General features: G+C 48.4%; 4 protein-coding genes across 4 annotated transcripts; 2 read left to right on the top strand and 2 right to left on the bottom strand.

The window, feature by feature from the left end:
• Window positions 1-345: 345 nt before the first annotated feature.
• On the top strand, window positions 346-3,157 carry BJ212DRAFT_1296446 (uncharacterized protein; the record flags this gene model as incomplete). The annotated part of the gene is made up of 8 exons (XM_041332456.1): window positions 346-882; window positions 919-1,112; window positions 1,145-1,694; window positions 1,745-1,798; window positions 2,050-2,177; window positions 2,319-2,467; window positions 2,767-2,915; window positions 2,990-3,157. 8 exons carry the CDS (start codon window positions 346-348, stop codon window positions 3,155-3,157), a joined length of 1,929 nt encoding a protein of 642 aa, XP_041197988.1.
• A 720-nt stretch (window positions 3,158-3,877) lies between these two features.
• BJ212DRAFT_1476782 (uncharacterized protein) lies at window positions 3,878-5,219 on the bottom strand (the record flags this gene model as incomplete). Its single annotated transcript, XM_041339435.1, has 4 exons — window positions 3,878-4,445; window positions 4,500-4,740; window positions 4,789-5,137; window positions 5,190-5,219. The coding sequence occupies 4 exons, from the start codon at window positions 5,217-5,219 to the stop codon at window positions 3,878-3,880; spliced, it is 1,188 nt and encodes a 395-aa protein (XP_041197989.1).
• A 52-nt stretch (window positions 5,220-5,271) lies between these two features.
• On the top strand, window positions 5,272-7,938 carry BJ212DRAFT_709400 (uncharacterized protein). The gene is made up of 3 exons (XM_041343882.1): window positions 5,272-5,995; window positions 6,062-7,565; window positions 7,620-7,938. The coding sequence occupies exons 1-3, from the start codon at window positions 5,443-5,445 to the stop codon at window positions 7,681-7,683; spliced, it is 2,121 nt and encodes a 706-aa protein (XP_041197990.1). The 5' UTR covers window positions 5,272-5,442; the 3' UTR covers window positions 7,684-7,938.
• Window positions 7,939-8,090: 152 nt separating this feature from the next.
• Window positions 8,091-9,528, bottom strand: BJ212DRAFT_1444820 (uncharacterized protein; the record flags this gene model as incomplete). Its single annotated transcript, XM_041338016.1, has 10 exons — window positions 8,091-8,181; window positions 8,236-8,309; window positions 8,373-8,567; window positions 8,638-8,750; window positions 8,813-8,883; window positions 8,956-9,042; window positions 9,117-9,206; window positions 9,262-9,332; window positions 9,372-9,451; window positions 9,507-9,528. 10 exons carry the CDS (start codon window positions 9,526-9,528, stop codon window positions 8,091-8,093), a joined length of 894 nt encoding a protein of 297 aa, XP_041197991.1.
• Window positions 9,529-14,040: the final 4,512 nt, after the last annotated feature.

Below are 14,040 nucleotides of genomic sequence, written 5' to 3' on the forward strand. Positions count from 1 at the left end.
ACCTCTAGAGTCATTTGTAAAGTCTTCGTCTTCTAGAACCACGACTATGGCGAACGTTGGGTTCTTGTCGCTTCCTACAGAGCTGATATGTTACATCTTGTTTTTTCTCACTCCAAGGGACCTTTGTCGTTGTGCAATAGCAGTCCGCTATTTCTCGTGGTTCCACGTTCCCCCTAGGCTAACTTCCATTGATGCTAGACCTGCAAAACCTTTAGGGATGCGGCCCGACATTCTGTGCAAATTCAACACAAGCTTGAGCTTTTTGCTCAGGGCTTTACTGAGACCATTACCCGGGACTCGATCGACTTTTTTAAAAAGAACAGTTCATTAAAGAAATCAGCATTCATGTCGCAGTCTGATTTCCATGTGAACACTGTTTTTCAAGAAGCAGTGCCTACTGCGCATGCCGCTACCCAAGAGACACAATCTATGAAGTCTAGGCTTTGGTGGATGTCCAGAGACAACGATCTCTTAATTCAGGAGTGCAGCACAAATGCTACCCGGACATGGCCCAACTACACCTTATCCCCCATACCGCAGCATGACTTGGTGTCAGTCATCGTCGACCCTCTGCAGGATCTTGTGGTCACAATTTCATCGCCTTATTCCATCGACGTGCACAATTTCGCTCAGGCTCAGCACGCTTTTTGGCTAGAGATCTACATGCTTTCGTCGCAGGCTCCGCATCCGGATTCAGCGTGCACTTCCTTGGACTACAGACATCATTTTAATGCACGTGGTATTCACCATGTTGTGTTCATGAAAGAACCTGCAATCTGTGGAGATCGTATAGTTGTCCCCTATTGTACACACACAGACAATACATGGGCGAAGCTGATGTACATACAAGTGGTGGATTGGAAGAAAGGACAGGTAGAATGTGTAAGTCCCGTCATTGAAAATTTTTACCACTCTTAGCATCAGCAGCATCCTATAGACCACCAGGTTCAAAGGCATCATCAGTACAATTTCCATTTCATAGACCAGCAGACATTTGTTGTCATCGACTTGGAAGCTTCTATAAGCTTGTATACGTTACAAGAATTCGGCAGGCCGCCTCGGCGCCGAATCATCTACTGCTTTCCGGTGTACCACTCTGCACGTTGCCCATCGTGCGTTGTTCACGCCACTCCATTGCTCCAAGGCGCAACAGTTCGCCCAGACCTTATGCCCAGCTACGTGCCCTCCCGGAGTCCCAAATTATGGTCTTGGAGATGCTCCTTCCCATATTGCCCGTTATTTTGGTCATCGATATGGCCATTTTCTCTGAAAAAGCCCTGCATTCAGAGGCGCTTAACGCGATGCCCTGGTCGGACTGGGGACCACAGCATACGTGCTGCTTTCCGCATGACCCAAGCCACCGAATCAGTGTTTTCGGTAGCAGAATGGCCTATGCTCTTCCTCGATATCGGACCCCCACTCCTGGGCATAGACTGGAGGCGCTATCTGCCGACGGTCGCTTCCACGTGCACATGTGGGACTTCAATCAAAAAGTCATTGCCCGTTCCAAAAGTATCTCCGATTCCGACTTACCAGGCCATCTGATCTGCAAGCCTGCTTGCCTAGGTCACACGTGTTACAATAGTGACTTCAGCTCGAACCGTTCTTACACTGCTACCGTCTGCCATGAATCTTTCCCGACGCGTGACTTTGAGAGGTTATTCTTGGAACAGGATAGGTTTACTTTAACATGGGTGAGACGCTCTTAGTTGTGACATACAACGTTTAACGCGGATCTACTTAGGTTCGACCTGACGCGGTTGATATCAAGGTCGTTTCCCCCATACTAGAGACGAAGGTTTTTAGCTGTTGGCTCAGAGACCATATTCAACTCATCGTGGATTTTTGGGATCGGTGGCCATTGTGGTATCATCCCTTACTCCTGATGATCATGATGAGACGTTGCGCCTACGCCCTCACCGACTCCTAGTACATGGTTTAGGCGTTCGTAGTACTTCGTGAATGCAGTGATGGCCAGGTTTAATTCACATTCAAGTTGGTTGCAATCACAAACTGATTTTCATGCTCGTCGTTCCCGGGCCTATACAGACGGCTGCACACGGAGGTTGCCCGTTAGCTCAACCTTATACCGGAAAAATCTATCCTGGTCCAACTGCAATGCATGACGCATTACACGTTACTGCCCACCACCTGCGACAAGACAATTTGTCATCAACGTACGTGATGGATTTTACTGCAAGCCTGCAAGCAGCAAGTCCGAGCTACTCAAGCTTTCAATTGCTTTTTACTGTCAATTTCCAGAGTTTCGAAGTCGCTTGTTCGCCTTTTCATTCTGCCGTCAATTTCCCCGCGCTCAGACGCTTTATTTCTTATAAAACTATGATGATGGCTGTTGGATCCATGTCGCTGCCGCTTTCTACAGAACTGATCCATCGCATCCTAACCCTCCTGAGTCCTCACGCCAGAGGACATTCGCCATTGATGTCGGTCGCTTCTACGTACACATGTGAGACTTTATTGCTCCATCTGAAAATATCCACGACCCCGACTCATCAGACATTCTCGTCCGCACGCCTGGTCAGCTATCCGTGGTGGCTGTGTCCGGGTGGAGTATCATCCCGAATCATCCTTACACTGCAATCGTCTGCCTTGTGCTCTTTTCCATGCACCACGAGTGGTTTCAAACGTGCTTTTGGAACAGGACCGGGCCACCGTAATGTCATGGGCAGATGTTCTTAATTTGTATTAGCTGTGAATACAGCAATGTAATGTCACAGGTCGCAGCCTGACGCTGCTGATATTTAGGTCATTTATTCTACACATACGGAGGTTGGCTTTGGACTAGAAGGGATTTCGGCTTCGGCGCCGATAATTGCGAGGACACAACCAATCATACCCCTAGTCTTGTGTCAATCAGTCTGAAACCATCGCAGACAACTCGTATTTTGAGTAATGTGAGTTGCTAGATGGTCTGCATCCAGTCCTGCATCAAACTGTACACACGAATGCTGACGATGTTTCTCCGGAGGTTGGCTCGGACCTCACGTCTAGAAGGAATCTCGGCTTCGGGGGCGATGATTGTCAGGAACACGGCCAACTATGCCCCTGGCCGCCAGTGTCGTGTCAAAAGTCTGAAATTATCGCAGACAGTTCAGTGTTTTGGCCGATGCGAATTGCCCATGTTGTCCGGAAATAGGACCAACACGGACGTGTTACAACCGTTTGCAGAACACTGGGCCAATCATCAGAAATAAAACAGGACGGCGTTGTTTGAATTGCTATGTTTGGTCAGGTACCATGAATTTCTGGATAGTATGTAACATCTTATGTATGAATGAGATTGATTGTGGAAAGTTGACAGTTCATCATGATGGTTTGACTAGGACCAGGACCTGATTCCCATTAAGGACTGCCCTTACACTGCCAGCTGGTACCTAGTTTTCGCCATGGCTTAGCAACCGAATGGTGGCGAGTGGTAACAAGGCATCGCACATTCGTTTGACTTCTTGCCGACTTGTTTTCTTTTTTGCAATTGGGACCGGCCTAGCGTTTTACAAAGTTCAAACGGCTGTAATTACGGGGATCGTAATAGGCCGATGATAATCAGCTCTCGGGTCGTGGTCCATCAGTCCCAGCGCCAATTCTTTCTCCCGTGACTAACGCGCGAAACTCAAGGGCATGTCATTGATGAGTCTGCCGTGAGCTCACCTTTTCGAGTCAGTAACTTCAGCGACCCTCTTTCTGTGGTTCGGTCTCTTGTACATCCACATTCTGCTAGTGACAGGTAGTAACACGTAGCTAGTTCGTGGTTTACATTTATATACACTCTAAGGTGCCGATACGGATCAATCAGGTGCTATATTTTCAAAGTTTAGAATACAAAAATACTCGAATCAACACCGCCAACATGCAGTGCTCATGCACGAGTGGCCATTTTCCTAGAAAGGGTCCTCAACCGCTCAGCATTAACTTTCCTGCGCACAGTATCAGTATCCACACTCGGGTTACCCTTCATCACGCTCGCACTGGTCCTCGGTGCGACCGTGTACGTGCCAATGTCCTTCTGCGGGATCATAACGGCGTTCTTCCGGATGCGGTTCTTTTCTCCCTCCTTTGCACGTGCTAAAATAGCGTTGAGACGTTCGTTTGTGCGCTCTGTGCCGTCCTCCTCTGCGATCGGAACGACACGATCACGGTATGAGGCGCTGCGCTTGATGATGGGGCGTGACCAGGTAGATACGAGTTCGTTGGCAAGGCGCTGTACATCGGATGTAACGCGTTTGCATTTGGTGTAAAATAACACGACGCGTCCCAGGCCGGATTCTTTGAGTACGGCACTGTCGATAAATTCCATGCGTTTTAAAATTGGAAAAAAGTCACGCTGGATATTAAGGGCTGGGAGAGAGCGGTCTGGGAGTGGTTCCAGCCAGCGACGGACACCTTCCAAAAGGTTGTTGTCCATTATAGATTGTGAGAGTGATTGCCTGGGGGATATTATTAGCGCTCAGATGAAACAAGAAAAAAGGGCGACTGCGCACTTGCGAAGGACCTCCATTACTTGAGGAAGAAGTTTCAATTTGTTGGTAGCGGGGAGCTTATCGCGATTAGCTTGTTCGTCATCAGCTGCGGCACCAAGCATGGCCTCCCTGAGACGAGATACTTCCTCATCCGCGAACCGGTCTAGAATCTCTTCGTCATCTTTTTTTGGCTTCTTCTGCCGATTTGCCTTTTTGGGCTTGAGAATAGCATCGAACTGCATGTCTAGCCGAAGTTTATTTGCTAGAGAAACGGTTTGTCAGGGCCGGTAAATTCAATTCTAAGACAAACCTTTCTCAGGGGGAAGATCGTTAAGGTCTTCCTCGGTGAGCGGTTGTTTTCGTTTGCGCTTTTTCTGTACCCTACGAGGTTCGTCGTCCTCGCGACGTTTGACGCGACGTTTGGGTTTGACCTGGCGCTCCTGCACGTAAGCATCGCTAGATTCTCCAGATGAGCCAAAGGTATCTTCTTCGACGGGACGGCGTTGCTGCTGTCTCTGGCGCTGCTGTGGGACATCTGTGAGAGAAACAAGTGCGGTGAGTTGGAGATAATGTGAGAAGGGAGAGAAGAACGTGCCATCTTCCTCTGAAGATAGTTCAGAACCGTCACCAAAGATATCGCGCTCGAGATTTTCGCCTTCCTGATTTTAGTTAGCAGCGGTAGTGTATGATTTGTTTGAAATAAAAGCCTACTCCTGCTGGTGGTGGTGGTGGTGGTGGCATTAGAGACAATGATGAGCGTAAGGCGGTGAGTGGAGCAAACAAGGGTAAAGTGGAGCTACAGGATTACATAATATGACAGGGAGGGACCCTGAGTTGAGGGACACGCCTAATTTGTTTGTACCCCTTCCAATTGCCAACTTAAAGTGACCATGAATCATCACCACTGAAATTTAGCAACCGTCGATCCCCCCTACCACTCAACCAAAAAATTCATTAATGACCCATGCTCCTTCCCTTCCTTGCCATGGATCCATACGCTGAGCGCACTCCATCACTCACTAGCTCTGATTCTTCAAGATCTAGCACTTCAAGTGATCCCATTTCCATGGATCCACCAGTCCTCTCAAACAGAGACAGGGCTCTTCCTTCAATACCCCGTGAATTGTCTCAAAAATCATACCACATGCCTCCAAGGGAAAGTCTTATACACCAGAATGACTCACTGAGGTCGGCCAGAAGGCCGACCCTCGTTCATCGTCCACCGCAGCCTGCTTCATCCTTGGCCAAATCGTTGGCATGGAAGAGAATGCACCGTGCGGCCGTCCGTTCCCTCAAGCAGCCACATGTTCTCGCGCGCTTATTACAATTCATACAATGGGCTGATTTTTACGTCCTGTTATCAACTTGCGCTGATATGAGGCATCTCTGGGATAATCATGATTTTAGAGATGTCATACTATCCCATTTTGTCCCGGGCTACAACTACGCTCTTAGGCATCGCGACCTCTCCAAGTATCAAGACTTGGACATATCCCTTCAAGACCTTGACCTCTTGCGTTAGTTCTCGTTTTGTTCGGTTTACATTCCGACGTTAACGTCACTGCACACCTGGTTAATTTTAGTTATCTCGCAGCGCGTTCCCCCCCATCAATACCCTGTTCACGCACTCAGGAGCATATCGAGCCTACCACCCAGCCGAGATTATGATGCAACTGCCGCAAAATTAACCCATAAACTCGCCATTCTCTGTCTCACACACTCGCGATTCGTACTGCTTCTTCAGTCCTTTGTCCATAGTTCTCCTCTCCCCCTACCTATCGATGATGACTCCCATTTTCAACCCCCACGGTTTCCTTCAGTATCCCCCACACTGCCTCATGGCCTCCGCGAGCTCACATTTCCTGCCCCTCTGTCATTCATATCTGGCGCATCCGAAAAGGCTCCGCCTAGCGCTTATTCTTCAGGTACTGGATCAGATTGGAGGCGGTCCGCCAGTCATCCCCGTGACCGAGTAATTAACAAACAGCTATCGCACGATCCCATGCCAAGGAACCGAGACCCTTCAAAACCCAGGACTTCTGTTGACTTTGATCCTTCAATCAGTCAAAGAAGACAGAGGAAGCTTTCCATATTTGGCGCGAGAAACCCTCCGCCCCCTCCACTCTCGGAGCCCCGGTCTCTCAAATACTACGACGCCAGATGGCGGCGCACTATCACTGGCATGCCATCCCAAGCGCCTGCGCCGCTGGGCGCGTATGCGAATAATCGGAATTTTATGTCAGAAGATGACATCAGAAAGACTGTAATGCGTACCCACCGACGTACAGGATCCAGTGGGATGTCCAGTGCTTCATCTTCGGCTAGTGGCAGTCCATCCCCACCATTCTCTCGCAGAGGGGCACACGACGCTTTTGGCCTTTCCACTGGCTCTCCACACGAGCTTCACACGGCAACTTCACGAACTAGGGCGCCCGTGCTGCGCGTATTCGTACCTTGCACAGACCTCATCCCCGCAGCAATCTCATCATGCGAACAACAGCTAATCGACAACGGCCTCTGGGAACACCTCTCAACTGGGGATATCGTCTGCAACTTCGGCTACGTCCCTGCGGCTCCTGAATCGGACGAGATGTCGTCATCACAAGAATCCGACAGAAGCGCACCACGCAAGTCATGGCTGCTTTACAACGGCTACTCGCTTATTCCCTTCGTCCCTCCTGCGCCCCCGCCCGTTGATGACCCACTCAGCCTTCCATCACCGCTGTACTATTCACATATCATGCCCTCGCACGTTCACCCCCTATTTGCGTTTGCACCTCCAGGTGGCGGTGGCGTCCCTGAGCTCAATCTAGTACAAACAACAGAACGCGTCCGGTCGCCACAGTCCCGCGGAGGATGGGCCTCAGCGAAGAAGTACATGTGGGTCGCGCGTGCACGTGTAGGGATGGGCTTCGTCGATATTGACGATGGACTTGGCGAAGGGTGGCGAGGTGAATGGGTCCTCGAGACGGAGGGCACGCGCGAGGGGCGGCAAACGCTTGTAGATTGTCTCTCAGGGGATGCAGGCGAGGTTTTCGTGTGGGAGTTTGTGAGGGAAAAGAGCGGCGGTGGGCGAATATGGCTAAAGCGAGTGTCCTTCTATTGTTTGGATGGATAGGAGTACTAACCTCACTGTTCTAGGCTTGTAAGACCACTACAACCTCCTTCGGACTCGTTAATGGACCTTCATATGTTACGATCTTGAGGACTTCATTGCTGTTTAGAGAACAGTTTTACTTCTACTGCATTTGCCATTTACATCATTACTACGCCGGACCCTGCATTAATATTGACTCTACTTCTGTACTGACTTTTTTCACGGCGCTCATTGGTTGGATATTTATCGACTATATGTAACTGTCATGGATCAGCTGTCACACCTACTCCTGCTTATCTGGGTACCATACCGACCACACTTTCAAATTTTCAATGCTGCGGAACGTTTTTCAATCAAGACTCGGACCGTGTTTGCATACATGTGTTGTAATTACCGCTCATCTGGAATTTGAACTTCATCAGGTATTTCAATCATTGCCGAATTCTTCTCTACAGACACGATAACGTTATATTGACGAATAACCGATAAAGATAGGAGTAAAGATTGTTCACGTGTCAAACGAGCGTCACAACGTCCAGATTTACAAATTGGTCCCGCTTAACGGCTCCTTCAGATGGGGCCACCACGCCGGCTTGTTGGAGGACACTAAACGCTGTTTAGCACGAGAGATAAACTGGAACGCAGGGAAATGGCGCGTACCCCAACGTGTCGGTGATGACGTTCCACGGTATCGTTGAGCAGTCTTCAGGGTACTCCACAGCATCGAGCCACTCCTTTACACATAAACACACCGTCAGCACTTCGATCGCCCGAAGAAGTACGTGATAAGATGTCACCTTGACGTCTGTTTCAGGATACCCAAACGTGTCCATCACAAACTTCACGCTCGGTCCTGCTCGGGCCTCTGCAGACGCGAACGCACGAACGTGACGCGAGAGATTGTTGAGGAACGTGCGTACTGCGGCTGGTTCTCCACGTGTCGGGTGCGCTGCGATGAGCCAGGAGGGCCACGGCGTTGGGACTTGACCGATCTAAATCCGAGGAATCGAAGTGGGCCTGTTCAGTATTGTATTTTAATACCACAAGTGCCATACAACGCACGAAGCGACACTCCCCCGCATCGGCAAATGGCTTCGTGGTGAACCATTCCCACATAAATGCGCTCGTCGTTCCGTCGTTCACGGAATTAATGAGGCCGCGGATGTCGTTATTGACTGCGCGTCGGCTTTTGCGTTAGCCATGCCGAAGAAGGATGGGGGATGGATCGGACACGTACCTTGGAACTTGAGCTCACTCGTGGGCCAGCGCTTCTGCAACGCCATGACGTACGCCATCGTCTGACTCCCGCTACGTCACCAATCCCAAGGCATGAATCACGACTCGGGGTGGAAGCGTGTAATTTTGGTGCGAGAGGCTCACCTGCCATTTCTTGAAATACCGATCGTGCTGCCTTGGAGATCGGAGATTTGATTGTATGCTGAGGGTTTGTGTCCTGTGATAACCGCCCTACGATAATGATAATGATGCGTTGAGTCATTTATAAGTCAATCAGTGTACGTGAGACATGGGCTTGGGCGCACCAGCGGAGGGGCGACGTGACGTAACTCCCTACGAGCTTGTATGCCTCGGAGCCCTTTGCGATCCCTGCAATCAAGGGATCTGTGAGAGCTCTGTTTCGGTATTGGACGATAAGAAATGTTATTTTAAAGATCGGCAGAGACATACATTGCGATATCGATTTCATCCCTCGTGAGTCGGGAGATCAGTTGGCCTGTACCACCTGTGTTGGATGTTTGCTTCAGTATCGTAGGAGAAGAGTGAATTGAGGGACGTACTGGGGCACTCGACGAGAGTAAATGTCGAGCCTTGTCTTCTGCTTCGAACTGCAGAAGAGGAGAACAGAAGTGTTCTCGAACTAGTTAGTTAGCTGTCAGATGTCATGTTCTTTGAGCGGTTTGAGTAGACAGCACCGTATCCGATCCTTAGAACCATGATAAGTATTAAGAGTACAAGAGACACTGAGAAAGTTGATTCTGAGTCTTCTGACGAAACTTGGGAACTCGATCGGACTTCTAATTTGGGATATTGGCCCCTGTCAATGCTATCTTGGAACCCGGCGGTGCTGTGCTATATAACAGGCGTTATGCCGCGACTCATTGAAACAAGATCCTTGCTATCTTCCATAAAGTGCAGACATGCCCAATGATTTGAAACAAATGCACGAGAAGCTAGTCACTGCCCACTTTGACATCGTCACACATCTGTATGTGACCTGCACGCTGACAGGCAGATTCAATTAGCTAGATGGACTCTTCGAGACAGGTGTTATACTTTTGCTGAGCATGCTTTGTGGATTCAGATGAGCCAATGTATAATGCAGTGGCACATATACTAAGTGAGTAGTGTAAAACGTACTGCACGAATGGGATCAAGGATGCACGTATGTAGCGGGGGAAGGAGAGATGGATTCGGAGCAAGCGGCTACATAATATCACGTCAAAGTCGTGAGAGGGAAGGTCGGTCTCGGCAAGAATGTGCACACGTGTCTTTACCTTGCACGTACATGAGCAAACATTGATCAAGATCTGGCATGGCTGACACATTAATTAATCATCGGGGCAATGTGTACTAGAACTGAACGCACGATATAGTAGAAGAACAGAAAGGGCACGAATATTGTGATGACATAAAGGACTTTTATTTTTGTCCAGTGCGATTGAAAGAACGTCCACTTTGAACAGTGTGTTATCATCAATGTCAACATGAGGCATATCATAGGCAAGTGCATTACCTCTTCGTAAGGCAAAGTTAATCATAGGTCTGTATATGCCAGTTTAACATCCGGCGGGAATAAATCAGGAAAAGCCCACCTAGAATGAAGCCATTGATGGCCTGAGCTGCGAATCGGATCAACAGTACGTACTGTTATGTACTGGTGGCACATAGATCATGCATTATTATCAACGACCCTCCTATCGCGTACAAGAAAGAGACGCATTGCATAAGTCTGCAGACCGCTCGCCGCCGCGATATCGTCAGCTGAATAGTCCATCTGCATCGGGTTGGGGAAAAAAAAGAGTTTCACGCTCTAGGGATCCACGCACCTTCTTATCTCCAGCTGGGAACCGGTCAAGGTCGGGGAAGGTGGGCACCGAAGCTGAGGCGCTCAAGCCCCCAGACTTGTCCTGTTTCACGACAGGAGTGACGAAATAGTTAATCGTGTTATTCTGAATGTGCGCCGCCAGTTGTCACGGTATGCTTGTAAGATGCATAACTTCAGTAGCAAGTGCTGTACTGATTGTTGAACACTTTGGGAGTTGTACAGAGGTGGTATCGAGACGTGTCCCTGATGTCACTGATATGGATCAATAGGTGTTGTGGGGCATGCCAGTACAAATCTGCTGTTTGGATGATGAAACGCTGGCGTGGATATCGGGAGGAATGATCAAATTTACGCATGCGAATAGCAGTTAGTTCAAGTGTTCGCCGGACTTGATGCTTTTTGCATGAGCAAGGTCCTTGGTGAAATTTTAAAAGCTGGTCCAACGTATCGTACGTAGTGATTTGACTGGTCTGCAAGATTCGGTGCCACGGTAGAGGCATAGTATCACCCGTGGGAATTGTGCTGTCCTCGCCAAACATCGACTCCCTCATCCCCAGTTCGCTCGCTCAGAAACGCCACTGGTCCCGGTCTTTCCATCTGAACTGCCGGCACCATATTCTAAACTATTCACAGAGCAGAAATACACCCATTCACTTTGTGTGCAATTCGTCAAGAGCACTGCCGTGATGGTATAAGTGTCTTGCGATTCTTTGGGAGTAAAGGTTGAATGATAGACCTTAAATTCTGCATGCATGCTTTCTACTACTAAGGGTGATCAAGTCCGGCATGCCACTATGATGATTTTACCTTGCGTGAAGAGCTGTCTTCGTGCTGATTTGTCAAAGGAAGATCAATGTTAACCCTCCCGTGCAGATAATTTATCCGCTTTGGTTACCCAACCATCTCTGCGACCCCAGCGAGGAGACGAGAAATCGACAGGAAACAGAGGGACAGCCCATTGTTTGACTGCAGTCCAGAAACATCACTCGCGTGCCACAACCTCATATTTCACTCAAACAATAGCCCACCATCCGACAGATCCATATCCATACCCTGCTCTCACTCACCTTTGCCATCATAAGTCCTGTCGGCGTCCACCTCAAATGCGGATGAAAAGGCTCGCTCTCCTCCGCAGTCGCTTCCACGCCATGGTTGTCAGTAGTGATGCAATAAGAACGAAACTTGGCATAGATATAATTAAATTCTCTTGTTCCCTGCAGAGGCCCGACGAGTGTAAGTCGTATTGAACATCATCTCTCGTATTACACACTGTTGCTAGTTGATACATGCACACGCTCTTGGAAAGAAATTGAAAGCATGCTAAGTCCTACATCAGAATCGATCACGAGCCTAGCATGATATTCTCGAACACCGAGGATCAGACGTGGTCCCAGCACAACTGACTGCACAATGTTGAATATTTGGATAAAACCAAAATAAAACAGCTTTGCCGAGGAATATGGGTCCTGTGGAAAATGATGAAGCGTGGTTGTATGCAGAGGTCAGTGACACATTGGCGTACGTTTGACATCGTTGGTGAATAACAACCAAGTAAGAAGCAAACACCCACACCAAAGCTAGCATGTGTAGAACTTCAACGAAAAAGAGAACCACATTCACGTTTTGGGCTCACCTCGCAAAGTAACTCATATGAGTTGTCATTAACACCGTAAAACAGTCCCCAATAATACCTCTCGCCGATTGTCGTCGCAATTCACGGAAGTGCTTTAGAGCAATCCGGACTGCAAGACACAGTGCAAAGACCTCCCACACAACAGCGAGTATCCAAGGGATGGCCTCCCAATGTTGGGGATTATCAATAACGCACTGATAGGTGCCAGAGAGAACAACTTGCTCTGGTATTTGTCAATGAACTTGAGGCACTCAAAGTCTTTCATCCAATTGAAGCTCACCCGCTGAAATATACCTCATGTTTATTGTGAGCACCACTAGTGTTGGTAATATTGATGGCCATGAAAACAACAACGAGGAGTACCAGCACCTTTCTGGATCGTTGGTACATGGCATATAACCGAGTAATCATGATGACTTTGCACGATATTTCAGTCAAGTCAAATATCACTGAGGTATCGCAGCTGCATCGCTCACCACCGAATATTACAATTAGGACCCACGTCATCCAATACATCGCGAAGTACACGATAAGACCTGATACATCTGGTCAGTGATCAGCCTCAGAGGATTGCGCACTCCTAAGAAACTCACAACTTCAGCAATCAATATAATAGATCAGCAAGCTGTCCAAGAATGCCACTCACTCCTACATGATAGTTGATTAGACGGGTATGGAAGGGAAGGTATCGGTTCGGAACACTCACTGCGTCTTTCAGTGGAATTATCTGAACAGCCACTGTTGTGCTGCTGGTCAGAAGCAACAAACAATGTATGTGAACAGACACACTCTGTATATTCATGCTGATTGTGAGGAGATAAACTATTAGCACGATACCAATTTTAGCCTTCCAAACATACCCAGCAAATATTATTCCAATGTAGCGCACCTAAGAAATTATCGCATCAGCTCAACTTGCTAAGCACACGTATACACAAGCTACATACAACGAGATACAGGAAAGTCATCAGGGACCAGCGTTGCTTCTGTCGCGAATTAATGGTATTTTGATGTTGTTCTTCGGACATGAGACTCTGCTCACCCAGATTAATTCGACCTATGAAACCATTATTAAAGATATGGGTGCTCTGGTAATGGCACCAACCTACCTCTTGTCCGAATGCAAGCACTAGAGAAACCACTGTCGGAAAATCAATAGTTATTTCATACCATCTTGCTCACCCCAATCGTATATGACCCCAATGGAGGCAGCAACTGCAAAAACGCAGTAAAAGTTAGATCAGCACATTACCGTTATCATCCGACTGGGTTTCCACAGACCTATGAAATAGCTGAAAATAAGATGTGAGTTGATGAGCGGCCACCAACTGGGATCATTTGAGATTATGGTCATAGTATTAGAGGATATGGGCGAATGAGAGGCAAACTTGGTGGACGTATGAAGATGACATTTGAGCCATATATACCACCTTTTATCGCCAAAGTGAGTACCATAGGGATAATATTTGTCCGTCCGTTGATTGCACAGAAATAAGAAATTTTGGCAGGATGATAAGGTGAAAAGCAACAACTTACACAGCCACGCACCACAAGTTGGAAGTTTGAAGCACAAAAATGAACATGTTGCCGATTTCGGCGACTGACTTGTTTCCATCCCGGCTCGTCTGTGCATCACTGGATCTTCGATCGTGTCAGTGAAAAGCCATACCTTCCCGTCTACTGCGGGTTACGACGAGGGGCCGGGCCCGGCTTTAGGCCGTGGGCCGGGCTGAGCCTTGAGGATGCATGAAGGCTTATGGCAGCCGCT

Source organism: Suillus subaureus, assembly GCF_016647635.1.
Source record: "Suillus subaureus strain MN1 chromosome Unknown BJ212scaffold_4, whole genome shotgun sequence".
Classification (NCBI taxonomy): domain Eukaryota; kingdom Fungi; phylum Basidiomycota; class Agaricomycetes; order Boletales; family Suillaceae; genus Suillus; species Suillus subaureus.

Coding starts and splice junctions, on each gene's coding strand:
- BJ212DRAFT_709400 (XM_041343882.1), top strand. CDS start 5,443: ATGCTCCTTCCCTTCCTTGCCATGGATCCATACGCTGAGCGCACTCCA. Junction 5,996..6,061: donor TCAAGACCTTGACCTCTTGC/GTTAGTTCTCGT, acceptor GGTTAATTTTAG/TTATCTCGCAGCGCGTTCCC. Junction 7,566..7,619: donor GGTGGGCGAATATGGCTAAA/GCGAGTGTCCTT, acceptor TCACTGTTCTAG/GCTTGTAAGACCACTACAAC.